The following is a 21,941-nucleotide window of genomic DNA, read 5'->3' on the forward strand; positions in this document are numbered from 1 at the left end:
GTATCATTCTCCCTGTGTTGAAATAAAGAATGTGTATCTCTCTTTCTCCCAATCCACTGCACGCACACACACGCACACACACACACACACACACTAACACAGTGATTGAGTGCTGTTTGGGGAAAAATAGCTCAGAGGAGAAAATGAAGCGAGAAAGCAGAAACAGAAACTTCAAAAACTTGGTGAGTGTTTAAAGTAAAACTTTTGTTTCTTATTTTGTTTGTCTGGTAAACATGCTGATCTCATTTGATGTGACACAGCTAAGTCTGTTCAACCTTCAAAACTCAATCCTGCAAGTGGAAATATTTGAAAGGAAACTGGGGGACATCAGGCTGTGAAAACACTATGCAAAGAGAGTAAGACAAAAGGTGAAACAAAGTAGGAGATAAAGAGGAAGGGAGTGAGAGAGAGAGTGAGACAGACTGCCTGTGGAACAGGAAAGCATGCAGAGGAGGAAGAGGAAAGGATTGTTTTCAGTAAAATACGTCATGTTCATTGCTTTGGTTTAGTTTCCAAGTATTGCAGCTTAATTTCCAGAATAGGGTTGTGAAAGTGTTGAGCATTCATATGGGTTATGCAACAAAAAGAAATAATCTCACACTGCCCAATCCAGCTAAATATTAGTCATGTTTAAGTGAAAGAAAACTACTTTTTGCCGCTGTTGCTTTAAATAGGAATGTCACTGTAGGACTCTGATTGCTGTTTATATTCATGACCCAAATTTACTTCGGAAAATTAGACTGGAGCCGTGGAAGTAAAACTCTGTCTGAATTCTAGCATCTTGTTTCATTTTGATGATGTTTACATTTTTTATATGTGTTATGTATGTGGAAAGTGCATTGGACTTTGTTTCAGTATCCACTGATCAAATAGAAGCAAATGGTGTAGAACAGGACTCCATAGCAGCTGTGTGCATGCTTCCTTTCACATGGGGCCACATGTGAGGTTGGCCACGATGGTCTTTTAAAAATATATATATATAAAATATATATATATATATATATCACATATTACATTATCTGATTCTATATACTGAATCTTTTGCAATTACCATACATCAATTCACTGGAACAACACAGGAAGATTTTGACATCCATCTGCTTACTTGCTCAGGTAAAACATTTGACCTGTTCATTGACCTTACACCCAACTACAGCACTTTGAACTAAATAATGGAATAAATATTTGAGATATGTGACAAATGATTTAACCTCTTGTTTACTTGTGTGATTTTAATACTTGACATTGACAGGTTGACTCAGAAGCATAGGAGTGAACACAGCCCCTAGCTGTGGAGAGCTGAGAGGCTCCATGGAAAACTCTAACTGTTTTTATGTTGTCTTAACTCTCCATCTGGTGACACACATGTGTCTGGGATGCAGGGGTCTTGTTGTCTAGTTGAGACTTTGGGTGTTTATCATGTGTCTTCTCGATAGACTTTCCACTGCCTTAGTATTTCAATGCCTCCAATGTCATTTGATTATTTGATTCTTATTATATCAGTGCAAGCAAATATTGCATTACACAAATCAGTTTGTTTAATGTAGTGTTCAACAGTGAGGTACCACATAATTCCAAAGTAGGACTTTTTTGTTCTAAGAATACAATAGTATTTTATAAAGTTGCGTTTATGATTAAAATGTCAAAATAGATGCATGGACACACTACTCATATTCACTTTTTTAAGGTTAGATTAACCTGCTCAGTGGCCCAGAGGAATTAAGTTAGCCAATCATTAGGTCTCGAGCTTCCGGGTTCTTGGGGCAAAGGGTCAAACATGACTAGAGAAAATTACTATCTTTGTTTACCGCAGATTATTTTGTTTATTGGAGTGAATGTACAATGTTTCTTTGAGAAAAATGTGAACAGTGTTTTGTCTCTGTGTTGTAAGTTCATTGAGGAAGAGGAAGTTGACATCTATTAGACTCTTATTATCTTAGGAAGAAATAGCAAGGTATTTGAGGGCTGCTTACTTCTGTCCAGCAGGGGACACCAAACTGCTCATGAAATTAAAAAAAGAGCAGCAGCTGTGATTCTCTTTCAAAATGGATCACTTACATTCCAGTTCCATTAATTATGGAAAGTATGTTTAATGTGTAAGTAATATTACTTACAGATCATAGTTTTGAGGTGATTGCACTTTTCTTTATTACTTACACTTGCCGAAAAAAATGCTACTTTATACTTCTACTCCAGCACCATTCAGAGGGAAATAGTCGTTTTACCTAACTACATTTTTCTGATAGCTGGACATAGTATTTACTTTTAACAGTTATAAAATACTTTACTATAAATTCTACAGTCATAATTGCATATTTTGATTTTTTTCTCTGCCATTAATCATGTCACAGATTTAGCTTGTGACTCTCGGAGGGTCATGACCCTTAGGTTAGAAACAAAAATGTTTAATAGCAAGATTCTTAAAATGACTGAATAAAAGTTTTTTTTCCTCAATTGAATTATCATTAGCATTTTTGTGTTCTCTGCTCTGACTCTTTCAATATTATTTACTGCTAGTTAGTATTTTTTTAGATGGTGTTTAATTGTAGCTATATTGTAGCTATATTCTTCAGACAGCATGACTTTCTATCTATGTCTCCCTCTACTGGTTGTGCTCCAGCAGCCTCACCTGGTATTATCAGAGAAAGCCAGACACTCTGTTACTTTATTGTTTTAAACAAACATTACACACAAATCAGAGAAGAGGGTATTTGTGGTTACTATTGTTTTCCCCTACAGCAACTGCATCATAATATTAATTTTCCTTCTGGGTAATCACAGTATTCATACATAAGTCAGTGCTATTGTTTGAATTTTCCTTGGTTTATAATTTTCGACAGACAGCTTGTACCTGACAATTGACTCTGGCACTAATTTTGAAAGGGAACCATATAAATATGGAGTGCCAGGGCCCACCAGTGTGGAGCCTCAATCCTCTGTTTTCAGCTGCTTCTAGCCACAGTCAGGATAATGTCTGTTGTCAGTCTCCACAGGTCAGAATAAATCTGTGAGTAGATACTGAAAAATGTTGAAATGTTGAGAAGATTAGGGACAAAAATGAGAAATATGTTGGACATTTAGTTTCCTGGTAGGATATAAGATTGAGCCCTGTATATTGTAAACAAAATGTTGGCAACCCCCAAAAACCCTAGGTATATATTTGTCTTTTGCTGTGTGATTTAGATTGTGGATGAGGCCCTTAACCCCTCAGGTTCCTTCAACAATTTCCTTAACATCCAGTCAGTTATACTCACAGGTATTACTGATATGACCAGGTCTGTGCAGGGGATGATGAACTACCACCTGTCCTGCCATTACCAACACAGACACACAACACAGACACACAACACAGACACTATGGCTTGAAAATTTAAGAAGCTATTTCACTAAAGTGATCCTTTTTCTTACTCTTGTCAATGACTCTAACTATGTCTATTTTTTAGTGGTGCTTTCCACCAGTCCGGGGCTATGAAAAGGTTTATGTGGGGCAAGTCTGTTAATCTCACAGGAAAGTAAGTAAAACTCATTTGTACTGAAGGCTCATTGTGAACTTGTTTATCAAAAAACAAATATTGAAATAACGGTTGGCGGACTGTATTGTCATGGCAAACAGTAAGTTGTTGGCCCAGCGTCCTGTTTTCAGTTTCAGTGTACTGCTTGGTGAATGCTTTGGTCCTCCCACTCCTCACAAGATGCCTCACAATGAGAAGCACAACTCCAATTATGGAACTTTGATTGTTAGTATACTGTAGCTTTACTCATGGGGAAAAAGTAAGACTTTCATCTGACTCCAATATACTCTATCACACCCTACCCTTTTTACATGCTAGGTCCTTCCAAGGTCGGCCAATTTGATTTTGAGGCCTTCTGCTTTGATCAGCACCGTGGCCAAACAAACTCCAACATCTGTCCGCTTAGCATACGGAGACTCTCTCAGCCCAATTTTTAAGATCTGTTATCCAGTAGTTGAGAAATAATGTAATAAAGGACAAATAATGTGCTCTTTCTGCATCATACGATGCTATATTTAACTTTTACAGGAACCCACTGACAACATTTCTAGGGCAAGCATTGGAATAATTGTATACATTAGTTGATTAAAAATGAAAATAGAAAATTTAAGTCACATTCAAATTTACCTAAAAATACTTCAAAAACCTGAAGCCAAGTTGCTACAAATAACAGAGCAATTTAGAGGTAACATGATATTTGTGCATTTTATGTATCTAATACATAGATGACAGTCAGAAGTGGACATTAAATGTGGGGAGAGCAATGGGGACACTTTGATTCTTAGTTTGCATATTCAACCCTCAGGTTATTGGGCCCCAGCAGTTTTTCAGTACTGAACAAAACAAATAAATTTAACAGTATTTCTTAAAATTCTATATAGAAAACCCTTTGTTTTATATTATATGACATAGATAAACTGTTATTTGTCAGGCCTTTAATTGCTCAATAAAAGATCTTTGACTCCTTTTGGTCAACAAAGCAGTGAATCTGTCAGAGTTTCAGTTAGACGTCTTAACACTGCTTAAGAAATTTAGACCCATTCAAAAGATGTACTTTGTGTTTATTCCATCAGTGAGTGTACTTTGATAAGTTAAGGAACACAATATATTATTTGGAAGATTTTTGAACAATCCAAATGTAAACTCCATTAAACGTCTCCCGTGTACATCAGGTTGTGATGTGGCATCAAGAAAAGATGCTGAGATACTTTCAGATCGTCTAATTCTGTTCTGAATGCATTTGAATGCAGGGGTTTCAAATGAACATTTAAACCTGAACTACGTATAAAAAAAACACAAATTAATTATGCAAGCATTGCTTGTGTAAATCATTAAATAATGTGAACTTTTTATTAAAGTAAAGTTTTCTTTGATAATGTTAGTGAATTTACCTACAGTTTCTTTTCTACACATTTAAAGTTTTTGATATCTTGTAGAGAATCTAAGTTACACTGCTTAAAGCCTTTTGTTTATGAGCAAATTCAAATATGTAATAGATCTTTTCAACACATTCAAATAAGGTAGGCACCACACTCGGTGGTAGATGTACACAATTTCAAATGTACAGTAGCAGTCAGCATGTATTATCAATAACTTTACTTCACAAGGAGCATCTTTTACATGGCACAGAAAATATGCTATTCTGACAATTAGATACATATTTACATACAGAGCAAAACACATCAATCAGTCCAACACACACACATTCATAAATATTCACATGCTTACTAGAAGTGGAATGAATCACCTTAATGGGACCATAGTGGTTTTTAATTATGTTTTATAGTCTCTGTCACTGCACAGAATGCAGTATGTCCTGGATCAGAGCAGAGAGTTTAACTGAGAAGTCCAAAGGTAAAGAGCTACCTGTCTGTATGGATGTGGGGAAAGAGGACAGAGACAGGTTGGAGGCTCTCTGGTCTTTCAGCTCCTCTTCCAGCCCCCTGAACAATCCCTCCACTCGGGTCTGAAACACATGGCTCTGCAGGGCTGCACTTTGGCAGAACTGCTCCACTCTGGTTGTCAACTCCGCTCTGAGAGGCTGTGCAGTTTCTGGCAGAGCAGCAAGTCCTTCTTTAAGAGCTCCCACCCTGTTTTGTGCCTCCATCTTAAGTGAACTCACTTCCTGTCCCAAACGAGTCCTTATTTCCTGCCAGAACTCAGACTTGGCTGACTCTTCCTCACTCTCACTGATTTCTTTCATTTGTTCAATCAATCTGTCAGTTTTAGAATGGAAGTCGCTGATGATGTCGGCCAGCTTGGAGCTACTATGCTCCAGAGTTTGGCTCATCAAGTGGAAGGCTTCCTGGTAGAGAGCTGGAGTGGGCTCTGACTGGGCCTCAGCTGTTTCCAGTGCCTGCAGATAAAGGCCCAGCTGGCCACATAAATCTTGGGTATTGCTGCTGAGGGAGCTCTGGAGCTGCTGGGTGAGGGGAACCAGACGTTCTCTCATGCTGGCCACGGTGGAGCTGAGATGGGCCGGAGATGGGGACAACCTCTCCCGTAACTCGGCCAGCTCTTGGCGCAGGCTGGTACGCAGCCGCTCTGACTCCACGTTGAGCTTGTGTCGCATCTCCTCTGCCATGGGGTTTTTGTTGTCATCATTTTCTAGGCTGTAAATATCACTGCTGTCCATGTGACTCTTGTAGATCTTACTGCACAAAGACACACAGAGGCATGAAGTATGAAGTGTTTTAACAATTCAAACATTGTATGTAAGCACATTTTTTTCAGGCTTCTCATTGATAGTCCACTTACTTCACATCTTTTGGGAGTTCTGTTTTGTCATGAGCCTGATTGACCTTTGGATTAATCCAAGTTGCCTCCCTAATGTTACGGGGGAGTGGGATTGCTAAATACAAAGAAATCATGCATGATTAAGCAAGTCACTTAAAAGTAAAGAAGGAACAGGAATAACACTTGAGGACTAATGTTTACCTGAAGTTGTCAAAAATGACAAGGTGAACATCATAACTTTTAGATGCATGTTTTTCTTGCTGTGGAGGGATGAATGAGAAACAAACAACTCAACACTGAATATTTCTATGAATTACCAGTGATAAATTTACATAATACCTGTTCAATCTAAGACATAAAATGAAAAGATCAATATGTAAAAGAGTAGCTGGTCTTTACCTGAGGATCAGGGGTCTGCATAATGACTTCTCCTCCCATCTGACTTATAAAGGTCCTTGTTATCAGAGTGGCTGCCCAAATTCTGCTGTGTCAACACTCAACACGTGGAGGGTCACAATGACGATGGAACACATCATGCACATAAACACAGAACTACGCACACACATAGACACCTACACAGAGTGAGCGGGTCTATGTGTGTGTAATAGTGCCCGCTGATAAAACTTTACAACATTCTTGCAGCATTGATTTAGGAAATGATGTCATGTGAATAAGGAGCATCCGCCCAAATGGTGTGATAAAATAATAAAGGTGCTGTAATGAAAAGAAATACTGTTATTCACACGTTTGTAGTGAAAAGGTAGGAGAAAGCAGAAGTTTAATAAAGCAATGTAAAAAGGTTCAGCAAGTTAAACTTTTCATATCCACAGTCAGATAAGAAATTTGACTGGATTTCAGGCATTTTACGTCAAAGGCCAGCTTTTCGAGGAACCCGAATCAAATGAAGATTCAGGATGGAGTCGCTTGTTTGTTCTGGCATTTTAAACATTATGCAATATTTGAAGAAGGGCTTTTGTTTTTTGAAAGTTTATTTTCAACAAATTGTGTAAGAATTCAGTGTATCTAGGTTTTGGACCAGCTCACAGAGCCTTGATTATAATGGGTTGTTTTGGATGCTTGACAATCAACAGTTTACACATCAGTGTTGGTGCTGTTCATCAGGATGGAACAGCTCAAACAGTTTGAGTAAACACTGTTGATTATGCTGTAATTTTTCCTTTTACAAAACAAGGAATAACTGAAAGTTGAAAGGACCACTTTAGGCACCTAACTATGTGGCCGTGCTAATGTCAACATGAGGTTTTTTGTGTTTAGCGTTACATTATTGCACATAACATGCCGTTATATTTCCGATAATCTCTTGTCTATGATTTTGTTAAGTTGATATGCATTTGAATAGGGGATGTGGAACTTTTCTCCACTAGAATCATAGATATGTGGGTGAAAGTTGAATCCTGCTCAGTTAGGTAAGTTATGAGTCATGATTGGAGGATCATAGTCCATCGTTGCTGCAGCAATGAAATAAGTAGGTTATTGCAGTTATCTAAAGTCCAGCATGTATTTAGTACAATGTAGTGCACAGTGAGTAAGACTTCTATGACTGTACATAAAACAGCCCTATTTGCATTCTGCACTAATGTAAACCCTCTGTAGGGATGTTTTCTCTTACAGATAAAAATTACGTTTGTTGATGAAAATGATTTGGCAGTTACTAGCCACACTGTGTGACCATAGTCTTATTTTGCTTTCAACAATAACAAAACAACAAGGTTGCAGCTGTGTTACATTAAGCCTGGTTCTATATGTGAACCGCTATTTGAGCTTTTTATGTGAATAGGAAAGTGGTGCAGCAGTTGCTGTGATGCGTGAAGTGCTCAGGAGACTTCTCTGAAGCAAGGCTGTGTTCATGTGCATTGTGAGCCAAATCATTAATCAGTTTCACGGTAGGACTGAGAAGAACAAATGCAGTAATATGATCCAGCAGGTAGCCGCACTCTCCGTTTCCCCTGCTGCTTTCCACCAGCAACCAGTCTCTCCACTGTCACTGTCACCAAACCCCACAAGCATTATAAATCATTCAGTAAGTCATTGAAAGTTTTGCAGACTAACTAGCCTGCGCTGCCTCGCAGCTTTTCTGGAATAGTCTGGAATAGAGCTGAATCTCTTGCACCCTTCAGCAAATGCACAGTCATGCTAAATGCACACAAATGTTTCAGGAGTCTGTGGTGTCTGTCCGCATCTGTCCTGCTAACTCTGACTCGTGGAAAGTTCGATCAATATGATCAGGAGAAGCTCGTCTGCCAGCCAGGTAGGCCACCATGCCTGCATTTGACAAAAGAATGAACTGGTATTGATTCATGCCAAAAGATCTATGTTGCATCATGTGCTTGTTTTGCATTTTTTAGATATATCTGATTCCACCACTGTGTGTGTGCAGTTATTGCAAAACCTTTTGTTGTGCTGCACACTACAAAACTGTAACTTTAACATTTCTGATAAATAAAAAGATTAAACAGGAAACATAAAAATAAAAATACTGTATAACCTGCACTTTAGAACATGTTAATGTCTCTATTAGGTTTCTACTGCCCAGAGGGGAGCTCCACTCCAGTCCCCTGTCCTAAGGGAACCTATGGTCTAACTGCTGAAGGTGTATCCATTGACAGTTGTCTTAAGTGTCCTCCTCACCACTACTGTCCTCGACCAGGCTTGTCTGCTTTCATGCCATGTGGCCCTGAGGCTGAGCAGCCTCAGTCTGGCCAGGACACCTGCATCTGCCCAAGAGAGGGGCAGAGTTTTCAGGTGAGAAAGTGTTTTCACATATTAGTCAGACTAACCTCCAAATGTTTTGAGTACATGGCCATGCAATCCTCATTTTCATATTGATGCCACCAGCTTCTCCTGTATTCACAGGACAGATATTTAGAATTTTACAGAGGAAAAACTTTTTCAAGTCTCAGTTTTCTCACCCTAAGGTCCTCTGATACAGGGTGCGCATTAATAAAGTCATGAGAGTAGCTTCCTCACTGTCTCAGAAACTTTAGACTGCACAATCTGTAGCTCCAAGCTGAGGGAGTTTTAGCTCAAGTTCCCTTGCAGCAAGGTCTCATTTCCTGGTTTCAGCACCCTGAGCTTTTCACTCATCGGCTCCAAATAAGAAGAATGAGATTTAACTCCAACTCCTTTATTGGTATTGGTGTGAGAACTAATGTTGATAGAATTAATAAATGAATAAAATAAATGGAGAAAAGTGACAACAGACAAATGATCCATAAATACAAGACTGCACACAGGAATCACGGGAAGGAAGAAAAAACACAATCAATAAACATGAAAAACCTGAAGAAATCTATGGGTGAAGGAAAAACAAAGGAATTGCTGCGATAAAAAACAGATAAAAGAATCAATAAAGGAAGGAATAAAGATAAACAGATTAAGGAGGACAGACAGACAGACAGACAGACGGGCGGATACAGTATGGTTTACATCTGTGGCCTTTAGAGGTGATGAATGAGTAACCCCATTGCTTTTTCTGCAGGCCAGTGATGGGCGGTGCCCCTGCACCATTGGCTACCAACCTATCAACAATGGTGATGCATGTGTACACAAACTCTACGATGTCTGCAGAGATGGAAAAATACGCACGCAGTATGGAGATTGTCTGGACAGACTTCAGTGGTCACTTCACTGCAAGCAGCAGGTTTGACCTCGTGTCATCACATCACACACAGATGTACACACACTTAAAGTAGAGCGAAGGTAACTGACATATATTTTACTCAAAACAACAACTCACAGGAAGCTCATTCTGAAAATGTGTTTGAATGGTGCTAGAGGATTTTGAAAGAGAGCTCAGCTGTAAACTGATTTGTTTGCACTGACAAAACATACTCTATAATCATAGACAAGGCCAATGAGTACAACCTGAACTGACCTTTTCTCCATGAACCTGAGAATAGTTTATTCAATACAAGGTTGTATTAGTTCCAGTTAATTTTTAACCATAAGCTGCTCCGTGTGAGTGTTTGGTGGTCTTTGGTACAAATGAACCTTCACCTAGATACACACTAAGGAATTCTAACAATATTTTAGATGTTTTCCAACAAAAATATAAATATATTTTCAGACAAAATTGGGTCAATGCAGAAAAAAAAAACATTGTGCATTGATTCTTTCTCTGCAGGTGTGTCAATCTGCAGAAGAGTACCAGAGTTTTGATGGAGAACTGGGTCTGTGCATGTGCAAAGAGCCTCCTGGAAGAGCTGCATGTGGAGGCCTGTGCAGGAGCAAGCCAGCTACTGAGCTAAAGCTCCAGTGCCAGTCCAATGGAAACATAAAACTAGTCTGGAGTGAAGACGATCAGGTGCGCAAATCAAACACCGTGTGAACACAGGCACACAGAGCAAAATAATCATGAGCAAAACCTTTCTGGTATAGCAAGTCAAATAAAAGGAGAGAAGTGTTTCTCTCTTACCCGATCCATCCAAAAACGTCCAATGAAAACGAAAATTCTACAGTTCAATGACATTCCACCAACGGTGAAAGTTGGAGTGTTGTAGTGACCTATTAATGTTGCCGTGTACAGGTGTCAGACCTCTTAGACAGCATGTTGAACACAGTCTTTAAACAACGCGACTCCCAGGGGACTCTACTGTGCAACAGCCATCTCAACTCTTCACGCCCCGTCTACATTGTTCAGACAACAGGTGCAGACATGCAGACGTGCATACAGACACATACTGGCTTTTTATCCTGGCCTTGATTTCTATGTGACTTCTCCCCCTCTCTCCCTGTCATTTCTTCCTTTTCCATTCTGTCTCTCTGATTGCAGAGGTGGGCTTCCTCGGCCTCCTCAGTGGCCTCCCAAAGGAACTTCAGCAATTGTTTCCTGTCACCTCGCAGCTGGACTCTGAGAGCTCAGCTGGTTTGTCATAATAAAGCAGTGCTTTTATTCCTCAGCAAAACACAAATCGTATTTAATTCATGATCAGTTTTTCTTGCAAACGAATGCTTCGTTAATGAAGCTGTCTGTTGACTTCTAGAGGCAGATGCTGACTTCCTGTGGGAGGTAGCAAAAGATAAAGAAACCAGTCTTGGAGAAACAAATTCCAGCAGCAGGAGGGAAAACAACCATGATATCCACGAAGAAGAGAGAAGTTTAACTGGAGTTCTGAATCCAACTTCCTGTCTCCATCTGGGTGATGTTATACTGTTCACTGTCAACAGACATCACTACCCTCAGTATGATCTGTACGTCAGATGAAAACTGTACAAGTTTCATGTCCTATGTAACTGCTCTAAATCTGTTGTGTTTTATTTTATACTTGCCTTGAACCCTTTCCTTCTTTCCTGCAGTGACAATCTCTACAACACAAACAGTGACTTCGACTGGGGTGCATTCAGGCGACTAGAAGAGGAGCTGACTCTTTCTTGGACACCTCCCAGCTTTTTTTCAGTGGTCTTTAACCAACCCGGAGTTTATGTTTTTACACTGAGCAGCCATCAGCACAAACACTTGGTAACTACAATTTAAATAAGAAATATGAACTGTGTGCGCTGTGAAGATTTTATGTATTTTCTGACAACTGATATTTGTCACCAAATTGCTTTATGTATTTCCTTCACCAACAAACACATTTAAATACCCCTACATTGTTCATTGCTATACCATCATCTGATGCTGTGGTTTGCTAACCCCTAAATAATAACTTGTTTTAGTCCGTCTGCCCTCTGCAGATCTCAAATACCATTATATAAGATTTGTTACAGCGGAAATATGTGTTCTACATGTGGGGTGCAAAAACGTTCTCATGCATTTGCTGATACTTGATATGAATAAGTAAGAAATCAAAACATCCCTCTACCTCATGTTTGTTCATGGAGTTTAAATTCCAAGACTACATTGTTGTTGTAGCCCCCTATAGTGTAACGACCATAAAGTCTATTCTATTCTGTTATAGAAGAGAATTTATTCAAGCTTGGAACAAACATCCATGTGGACTCATGAATGAACTTATTGGATTTCGGGGGTTAAAGTTCAAGGTCACATTGAGCTCACATCTGCCCCATTCCTGCCAACTCAATATCTCAGAAACACCTGCAGGCAATTTTAATTAAATCTGACATAAACATCTATTTTGACTCATGGATGAACTGATTTAAATTTGAGTCTGAGCAGACATGCATGTAAATTGTGACTTGACTGGTAAGTGAAGGCATACACCTGCAGGGCAATAATTCTGGTTTATTTTGTTGTGATACTAATAGGAAAGGAGGGGAGCTGATCAAGATAGAAAAACTCTTTAAGCACACAAAACCTGAAGCTTCTAAAGTGGTGTAAATTTTTTTTTTGTGCCATAATGAACCTTTATTTGTACATTTATTTTTTATATTATTATTATTTTGTATTTTTGCTGTGAACCCATTCTACTATTTATAAGGAGAAAAGCCAAATAAGTTTGGGAAGGACAAATTATAACTAATATTAAGCATTTATTAATAAGAATAACTCTTTGTTTTGTTCTTATTCAGTATGTGCGTGTGATGCCTGAAGGGGCTCAGTGTTATGAGCCTGGTCCCTTCTTCCCCTCACTTCCTCATCACATGACCAGAATGGGAATCAGAAGGAGGCAAAACCTGTTACTGAGGCCAGATTGGCTGGTTACTGGAGGATTGTTGTTTGGAGCTGTGGCCATCCTCTGTTTTTGTGTTACACTGCTGGTTAGTCCATGTTGACAAAGACGCTGCCACTGTTCATCACAGTAAAGTTCAATGTCATTCACACTGCAATTTCTATCCTACCTTTAGATCCTGTTTCGTGAATACGGATGGCCAGAGAAGAAGCCAATCAAAGCACAGTATCGCCTGTTGCAGTTGGCCTACTGCATGGAAGACTACTCGTCAAGAGGTTCAAGAGTGATATCACTTAGGAAGATTCACCGAAACCATCAAGGCAGAATGACACGAGACTCTATTCAACCAGGTCTAAATCATAGCTGTAACTACACAGAAATGACAGTAGTTACATAAATTGAATTCAGACTTGCTCCTAAACCATGTCAACTGATGTCTTATTGACATGTTGCACTAAAAACATTTAACTTTACTTTACAGAGTTAGTTTAATTTGTCTGTGGCTCTCTTCTGTCTTTTTGTGCTTCACTCTGTCAGCAGTCTGTTCGGACGCCTCAGAGGAATTCTGGGATTATGAACACCAGGTGGATCTGGAGGGATTCAACAGCAACACCTTCTACAGTCTTCTGCTCAAGCAGAGTCTGTCCGTCACCATGCAGCTTGGAGAGCTCACCACTGAGGTCTGGATGATCCACACATACCTCTTATTCGTGTACTCAGGCAGTGGTGGTTTCAATGTTGTAGTGAACAGTGGTCAGCATGGTCACGCTGTGTGTGGCTTGTGGCCATGGTTATCACTAGGTTTTTTTTATGGCTGTTCTTGGGACACCTTAAAAATGTCTGGCTTGGGACAGTTTCACATTTATAATACATTATATTACACATGTTGACAATACAGTAGCTGTAGTAGGACCCTGGGCTCAGGCAAAAACCTTTGTAGGGGCAAGAAAACATCAAACATCACAATACACACATCGTATCACGGAATTTTGGAAACATTATATTCATGTACAAATCACTTTGAAGTAAAATGCTGGGGATCATGCAGGGTAAATACAGTAAACTTACTGTGTACTTATTAGTAACAATGGTGTGCCTCCACAGAATACATATTTGTTGTTTTTTGATACAATAAACAATAAACAAACTTTGGGGTATAACAGGGTAACAAGATGAAAATAAGAAAAGTACTGTACCTACAGTGTAAGTATTTTGAATAAAATATTGTACATGATAGGTGCAAATACTTATGATGTCACTGTTGTGTAACTACAAATAAGAAGAGGGTTTGACGCTACACTTATGAATGTATCCTATCCCATATGTGTGGCCATTTTGTTTGTACTGTATGTGCTTTATGTATGTGTGCCCAGGTAAAAGAGCTATACCAGGGAGTGCTCGGAAAGCTCGATCTACTTAACCCACGCCAGATCACAGAGGAGAAGGTGGGAGACAGTTATGAGAGGATGAGGATGGAGGTGAAGAGGGAAGTGGTGCGACGAAAAAGTCTGGCATCACAGCTAATGACTCTACTCGACAGTCAGCTACAGGTTTAAATTAGATCCATATTTGCACATTTTATAACTTAATGTATTCAGAGACAAACATCTTTCCTTAGCAGCGACTTACACATATGAATTACTCATATGAATTGATTTGTCACACGGTCTTGTGTGAAAAATGCAATTTGCTTTATTCCAAGAAAATTCCAAAGTTTATTATCAAAAGTAAAGTTTACTTCCAAAAGACAAGCAGGGAATCCTGAAGGTTCAGGAGCTGAAATATAGGAGAACATTCAACACCTAATGTTTGGTTTTCTCCAGGTGCTGAGGCAAGAGCAGCAGGCTCAGCAAAGGGTCCACAGTGTGTTCACAACTCATCTCAGAGAGTGTACGAGACTACTTTCAAAGGTTTATCACAACAACCAGCCATCGTGTGAGCTACACCAGCAAAAGTTAAACTTCCTTTACATTTTTTTGTAAGCATCACAAACAATAAGTAGCACAGGTAAAAGAGGATTCTCTACATCTTGTACTTATTTTCTCATTCCAGTTGGATCCAGAGACTAATGTCCTTAGTGGATGAGATGGGAGAGCTGGTATCCAGAGAGTGTCAACGTCAGGGGGCCTGGGGCTTACTGGGTGAGAGCACAGGGGCCAAGCTGCTGTGCCCGGACACTGGCACTGTGCTGACCAAAGACCACATCTTCAGTGAGTCCAGTCTGACAAACCACAGACACACATAGTCCAAATGCTCTGTACCTGAATCTTAGAGAAACAACACCATCTACTGATAAAAATGTGCACTGCCATCTTCTTGGCCTTAAAGAAACACTAAATACTGTAGGTGTAAAAAAACACTGAGGTTGTACTGAAGTAACAAAAAATTCTAATGTATTTGCTTATTTTGGACTATAAAAATGTAAATGCATAAGCTACGTCTAGTATCACATATTTATTTTCTCTACCAATACTAGCAGCATAGACTGTCCAGCCAAAAAAAAATGTAAAATATATATATAAAATAAATTTGAAAAAAAGGTTACTGACTCTTTGTTGGACTGCCTTTAGGTTTTATTTTTTTGTCAAGAGTTGCATTCATTTTTTACCAAGATCTTTTAGTGGTGATGGGAAAGTTAGACCACTGTGTAATGCTTTCTACAGAACGCCCCAAAAATTTCAATAGGGTTAAGGTGGCCAATCCGTGTGTAAAAATGTTGTCTAATGCTCTCTGAACCACTCATTCACAATTTGACCCCCATTAATCCTGGCATTCCCATTCCATCAGGGAACAGAAAAAAATCTATAGATGGAAAAGCCTGATCATTAATTATATTCAGAGATCAAGAGATCTGCTATGTATCAACAAGGAAGATCATTTAATCATTTAATTACAAGGTTGGACCACCAACCCAGTGATTACTGGAAGCCATGACGTCCCCATTTAATGATTTATGACGCAGCAGTTGTACTTTGAGGTTATTTCCTCAGAGACTAGTAACCTGTGTATTGATCTGAGACCTGAAGTTCTAATTGTTTTGGTTTAAATCCCTGGCAGATAGGGATAATGATAGATAATGCATTTAATAATAAGAGAAAACATATTTGCTGCTGTTTCTAAACTACAGTAGAAATAGTCACAAAGAGAAAGAAACAATATAAATAATGAGCAGGAGACATTTCCTACCACACTAAATCACTGTGATCACATTTATGACAGCTCACAATAATCTCCTTTTCCTCACTACAGGTCCTGATGGGTCTCTACATGCCTGTCAGGCACTCCATTGTGATGCTGTTACAGGCCTCATAAAGGCAAATGCTCATATCCTAATGATGCTAAACAACGGCCACACCTTGGCGGTGCCACCAGATTTCTTTGTCCACCCACAGACTGGCCGAGCTATGCCCATTGCTGGAAATGTAGCCTACGATCCTGCGAGCTCTACTTTAGTATTCACGACTGACTTGTGTACAGGTGACATGAAAGGTGTAAAAATATTCACTTAACATATGAACGGGTGATATGATCTAAAGAATTACATCACATTGTATTGGTGTAACAACCTTGTTGAATTTGTGCTTATTTTGTCAAATTCTCTGTTGGTTTGTATGGTTTCCTGGATTAATTGCAGATCTGGATCGGAGGAGCAGTTTAAAAGATATGGTTAAAGGTCCTTAGTTGATGTAACTATTCTCACTGTAATTGTGTTGGATCTGTTTGTAAAAATCTGTGATGAAAAATTGAGAAATTTAGAATTTCAGAATGTAGGTAATTAAGTACATTAGGTTTATTTTCCCTTTTCTCAAACATTATATTTAATTTTGCTGTCTCATTCTTTATTCCAGGTGACAACAGGAAGTGGGACACGCCTCTGCTTCCTTTCATTCCATACCCAACCTCCTGCAAATCAGACCAGACTTTGTCCAGCACTCATCTCAAAGGCCTCAGACCAGGACAGAGACTGCAGCTGGGAGTTCCCATGGCAGACTCAGATACGGGGGTCCCAGTGCCTATTTTAGCTGTAACCATCAACCCCCAGACTGGACTAGTCTACCCTCTAGGAGGGGTGCATGTCTGTCCCATCACCCGCATTCCACAGCCCATACAGATTGGTTATCCAATGCTGGACCCCAGGACGGGGAATGTTGTGCTCACTGTTGGTGTGAGTTTAGACCCAATGACAGGTCTGTGAAGCTTGTGAATGCCCAGTACAACTTGTGTCAGGGTTCGTATACATTTAATGAGTTCTTCTTTCTGTTTATATAGGAGCTGTGCTGCCAGTAGGTGGAGTCCTGCTGGCTGAGTCCTTCATGGAGCCTCTGAGTGGGCGCATGGTGAAAGTAGGAGGGGCCAGCATGCGTGCTGCACAATTGGTGCCTAATCCAGGAGGATACCAAGCTTTACTAGACAGCAAGGTGCTTGGCTGGAGACTGCATTTGAAAGTTATAAGTTGCCTATATCCAAGGTTAAGGGTATAAGGTATGATAAAGAACCTTCTTCTTTTGGCTCTAGTTTGGGTAGTATGTGTAAATACATGCCATTAAACTTCCCTTTGACTTGCCTATATGAAAATATCTCTCTTGTTCTTGCTGAAAAATGCCTCCAGATCACTTGGAGGAAGTTAGTTCAGAATATGTCATCTTGCTCACACTATAAAGGTTGTAATCATGGTCAACCAGAGATCCAGAGATCCAGAGATCCTCCAGATGACAACATCTAAACTTCTATTAATAAAAAACGTCTATTGATGAAAAATTGATGTGATCTGGAGTTTTTCAGCTAGAAGCAAAGAAATATTTTAATATAGGTAAGTCAGAGGGAAGTTTAAAAGCATTAATGCATTTTTACACCCTAAACTAAAGCCATAGAAAGCAAGATGAAAATTGGTGAATTCGCCTTTTAATTCAGTGAACATATCATCCTAAGATCACTTTCTGGGTCTTTTGACTTTGCTCTCTTTCTGATCAGTTCAAAGAGCTCTGTTAAATTGAGATTAAATTTTCTCTTCAACTGCTAAGATGCATTTAATGAAACCTGGGTTTGCTTGATCTCCATCCTCACCTTCTTAGCACAACAATAATCTTCGCTTAGGAATATGTTCCACAGGGACCCAAAACTTAACTGGACCAAACATAAGGAAAGCACATACTCCCAGGTTATAGAAATTACTTGTAAAATTATGAATCCCTAATGTATATGTGTGCAACCCCCTCTTCAGAGTTCTTCAATCATTGATTAGTCCTTATCCATCTATAAAAGGTACTACTCTCTGTTGCTACAGTATTAGTATTTGAACAAGAAATGAAATTAGCTAAAATCACCTAAAATTAAAAGGTTTTAGATGACATTTCTATTTTCTTTCTTTTATACATTGAAGAAAGAATACATTTCATATGCTGTACCATATTGAGTGTCTGAATTGATGTAATCCAGACTGACTCACTTTAGGTCCTGCATGTCAATGCACTCGGTACAGCAGAAAGACCTGCACATAGGAACGAATCCAGGAAACATTCTTAGAAAATCTCTTTGTACTGTATATCAAAAGGTCATCTCAGGTACACAGTGCAGCGGGGGTTTGTTATCATGGATGTTGTAAAATCACCATGGCATTTGGGGATATTCATTGTTGTATTTTGTTGCGTATGGTGTCAAAAAAAGTTTGACTTGAAGTTGTTGTCTGAGGGAAAAATGTGCTTTTGTTGAATGTTTTCATTGTTTTGTTAGTTCAAGAGCATTTTTCCAACAAAATGGGTTCTGTTTCAGCATGTGTGTTTACTGTTAAAAATGTGACTTCCAAGTGGACACAAAGTGTCAAAGCAAATGAGAAAAAACAGTTTGTTCTTGCTCTTTAAAACAGCAGTTAACAAAGTAACCTAACAAAAATGTCGATTTAGAAGCCAATTCTGGAGCTGTGTTCTAGGAATGGCTCCTAAATATGTTTAGTATATGACTTCGACTCTCACAGTTCTCGGTTCATTCGTTGGCTCGTCCAGTGTGTGATTGTGAGTGTGAATGGGTGAATAAGAAGCAGTGTAAAGTGCTCTGAGTGCCAGTAGGTAGAAAAGCGCTATATAAGTGCAGATCATTTACCATTAAAATACAAGTAGAATTAAAATCTATGAAAATTCATGATAGCAGTTTGACCAAATGACTGTAACGAAACTCCTCACTTCTCAATCAGGTTCTTGCAGCAATGTTCAAAATACTGGAGCTCCTTAAGCCACTAACTGAGGAGTGGGGATCAGATCAAACTTTACAGCATCTGCTTCCTCATCAGTCAAGCAGTGAGAGAGGAAGTGGTCGACAAAATCATCTTCTTGCTGCAGCTAAAGAGCTCCAACAGGCCTGGGGAAGAAGCCTGCATTGCCAGCTGCAGTTGCAGACCAGGCTGGAGATGCAGCTGGACTACGCTGTCGGTCTCCAGCAGAATGGGGGGGCATTGGGTAAGAAAATGCCAGAGAGATTGGATTTGCAAATAAATTTGCCTTTTATCTTTTCATTTAAATCTCTGCTTGTCATCAATCCCTTATCTGCTTCTCAAGCTTATCGGCTTCCTCTTTATGGCTATTACTGAGATGCGTGACAAGAAAATTATAACGTGAAGGCCGTTACTGCTCTTGAAATTGAAAACATTAGATTTTTAAATATGAAAGAACACCAATGTCTAACTTTCTGGCTTCCTATGGATGTCACAGTGTTGTCCTTAAATGACCCACTCCTACCCGCTACTGAGAAAAAGAGTTTTAGGTTAAAGTGACTCATATTATTTTAACTTTTAAATGGTTCTTGGAAAGGACTCATTAGCCCTTAAGACAATGACATTTCCCACATCAAAGACTTTTCACATGACCTTAATTATTTACAACCAACCACCTTGCACAGAAACTAAGCACTAGACCTGTTTCACCTACATAACCACATTATATTAGGACATGTGCAATGATAGAGGGATCCCAGAACTGCTGTGCCTTGAGTTTTCTCAGCATGGATGCTGTGAGCTCTAAACCTTTGACTACACCATCAAAGTGTCTTGTGTTGCTTTTTAGGTTATTTGAACTTGTGACTCATCAATAATCAAATTATTTCACATCTGAAATATTGTGATAATGGCTGGCATATTATGTTCTCTGCCTTCAACTGACTTTACAACACTGCTGAGGCTAATTTCCCCAGCTATGGTTGTATAGTCATGTGCTCTGCTTGATAACTTGGTTCTTAATTTTGGTTTAGGTTTTATTTAGGTTTTATTTGATGTTGTATAATCGTATCCATTAATATTTAAATATTTGAGTATCTTTTCAGACTTTGTTTGCTGCACTCTAAACCTGTGACTTGTCGTGTGCTGTTCAAACCAGGAGAGATGCCTCTCACAGGCTCAGATATACGTGAGCCCGCTCTGCTGGGGATGGAGTACCCTGACCCCATGGGATCTGGTCTCAGTGTACCTGTGCTGGGGTTTCATACCGACCCCATCTCTGGCATCACAATGCCGTTAGTAGGCACCATGCAGGACCCTGAAGAAAAAGGTGATGTGAAAAAGAAGCTAATGCACAGATCAGTGTTAACCTACTAGTTTAACAGTGTGTCTAACGTGCAGATTCACCAAAAAACTTGTACCTTTTTCTGTCTATGCTGCTGTCCTCCAAAGGGCTAGTGGCGATTCGTTATGGCTCTCAGACTGTTGATCCGGTGACAGGGGTGGTAGGTCCAGTGGTTGGAGCCAGGTTGGATGTAACCACAAAAACAGTTATACCTGTTACAGCGTCCTACTGGTTAACAGTGGGGGATCAGAATGACAGTGTGCAGGTGATTTTTTAATTTTTTGATAGACTGGGAATTGGAATTATTTGGAAATAGTTCAAGATTTTATGTGTTTTTTTGGTCTAGCTTTTCATTTTGCAGCTAACTAAATTCAGTGTGACTGAACGCTGATGCTCTTTTTTTGTTGCTGCTGTTTGTACACCAGATAGAAGCACTGCAGAGGGAAGTGTGTGCTCGAAACATTTACTGGCAGCAGCAGAGGCAGCGGGAAGAAGATATTCTCTCTGATCTGGACTCTGCCCTATTTCAGTGTGTCTTTAGAGTCACTGAAGTGAACTCTTCTCAGGTCAGCAGGGCGAGTTTGCTGTTGTGGTTCTAAATATGGTCCTTGGCCTCTGAGGGGGAGAAATTCAAAGGGGTTCAGCTTTTTTCAATATGTGGAAGTGAGTAAATGGGTGGGGGCAGACAGCATTACAAAGTTATTCTAGTGAGCTTTTTCATTTCCTGCCCTCCACTAAAAGTAAGCAAGTTTGTAATTACTGGAAAGTCAATGTGTGTGAGAGTGGTTTTTGTTTTGGTATTTTGGCTGCTCAAATTGAATATGCATGAGTGGATGTGTCTTTTTGTGTGCCAATATGCAAATATCTGCCTCCTCTGTTTGTTTTCCAAGTGTTAAGTGTGTGCTGTGCTGCAGGTCCAATGGTCAGGGGGGCAGCTGAGGGGAGCAGCCCTTGAGCTGCAGGATTCGGCGCAGAGCGAGGCCCAGAGGAGGGCTTCCCAGCACTCCCACTTAGCTCTGATCCTGCCTCCACATGTATTACACATCCTCACACTGGGTAAATTGGCTGCCAAACAGAAGGAATAAAGAGCAAGAAAGAAATTACAATTATGACTTGCACTGTGGTGGTATTGATAACGTTCCAAAAGAGAGATGCCTCGTGCCAGCATTCCCAACCATACCCTTCAGTTTTATAGCAATCAACCCAATTTTACTACAAACTCTTTTTTTATTTGGAAGCATGTCTTTGAACATACCTTTTTATGTGTATAGGTGACAGGGAGGAGTGGGATCAGCAGTGTATTTGGCACTCAGAGCTCATGTCAGGCCTCGACAAGGTGGACGTGTATATAGAGCAGCTGCGAAAAGACCAAGAACGATGGACAACACAGGGAAGAGAGTGGACTACAAAGCCAAATGCTATGATCAGGATATTGGTTTTATGGTTCCTTAGTGGCTTGGTGGCACTTCAGCTTAATTGATGATTTACACACTTGCATTAAGCTTTCACTTCCCTCCTTGGTGCCAGCTGTGTCACTGAGGGATGTATGTATG

At 39.6% G+C, this 21,941-nt stretch overlaps 2 protein-coding genes across 6 annotated transcripts; one reads left to right on the forward strand and one right to left on the reverse strand.

Annotated features, from left to right (window-relative positions):
• Positions 1–104: 104 nt before the first annotated feature.
• LOC137128537 (uncharacterized) lies at positions 105–21,876 on the forward strand. Of its 4 annotated transcripts, XM_067506712.1 has the most exons (24): positions 105–182; positions 8,426–8,517; positions 8,788–9,011; positions 9,748–9,909; positions 10,393–10,572; positions 10,795–10,915; positions 11,041–11,133; positions 11,252–11,459; positions 11,565–11,727; positions 12,741–12,929; positions 13,017–13,191; positions 13,379–13,521; positions 14,215–14,391; positions 14,665–14,795; positions 14,894–15,051; positions 16,091–16,318; positions 16,690–17,028; positions 17,111–17,259; positions 19,029–19,290; positions 20,203–20,373; positions 20,496–20,653; positions 20,814–20,954; positions 21,303–21,444; positions 21,660–21,876. In XM_067506712.1, exons 3-24 carry the CDS (start codon positions 8,931–8,933, stop codon positions 21,866–21,868), a joined length of 3,780 nt encoding a protein of 1,259 aa, XP_067362813.1. In that variant the 5' UTR covers positions 105–182; positions 8,426–8,517; positions 8,788–8,930; the 3' UTR covers positions 21,869–21,876. The 4 variants fall into 4 exon arrangements, with proteins under 4 accessions (XP_067362813.1, XP_067362814.1, XP_067362811.1 ...); XM_067506713.1 differs by lacking the exon at positions 8,426–8,517; XM_067506710.1 differs by lacking the exon at positions 105–182 and having other exon boundaries at positions 8,261–8,517.
• Positions 5,094–6,742, reverse strand: zgc:162608 (uncharacterized protein LOC100037332 homolog). Of its 2 annotated transcripts, XM_067506731.1 has the most exons (4): positions 6,648–6,742; positions 6,450–6,508; positions 6,270–6,363; positions 5,094–6,166 (listed from the first exon to the last, which is right to left on the reverse strand). In XM_067506731.1, the coding sequence occupies exons 2-4, from the start codon at positions 6,496–6,498 to the stop codon at positions 5,305–5,307; spliced, it is 1,005 nt and encodes a 334-aa protein (XP_067362832.1). In that variant the 5' UTR covers positions 6,499–6,508; positions 6,648–6,742; the 3' UTR covers positions 5,094–5,304. The 2 variants fall into 2 exon arrangements, with proteins under 2 accessions (XP_067362832.1, XP_067362831.1); XM_067506730.1 differs by lacking the exon at positions 6,648–6,742 and having other exon boundaries at positions 6,450–6,641.
• Positions 21,877–21,941: the final 65 nt, after the last annotated feature.

This window comes from Channa argus, chromosome 6, assembly GCF_033026475.1.
Source record: "Channa argus isolate prfri chromosome 6, Channa argus male v1.0, whole genome shotgun sequence".
NCBI lineage: Eukaryota > Metazoa > Chordata > Actinopteri > Anabantiformes > Channidae > Channa > Channa argus.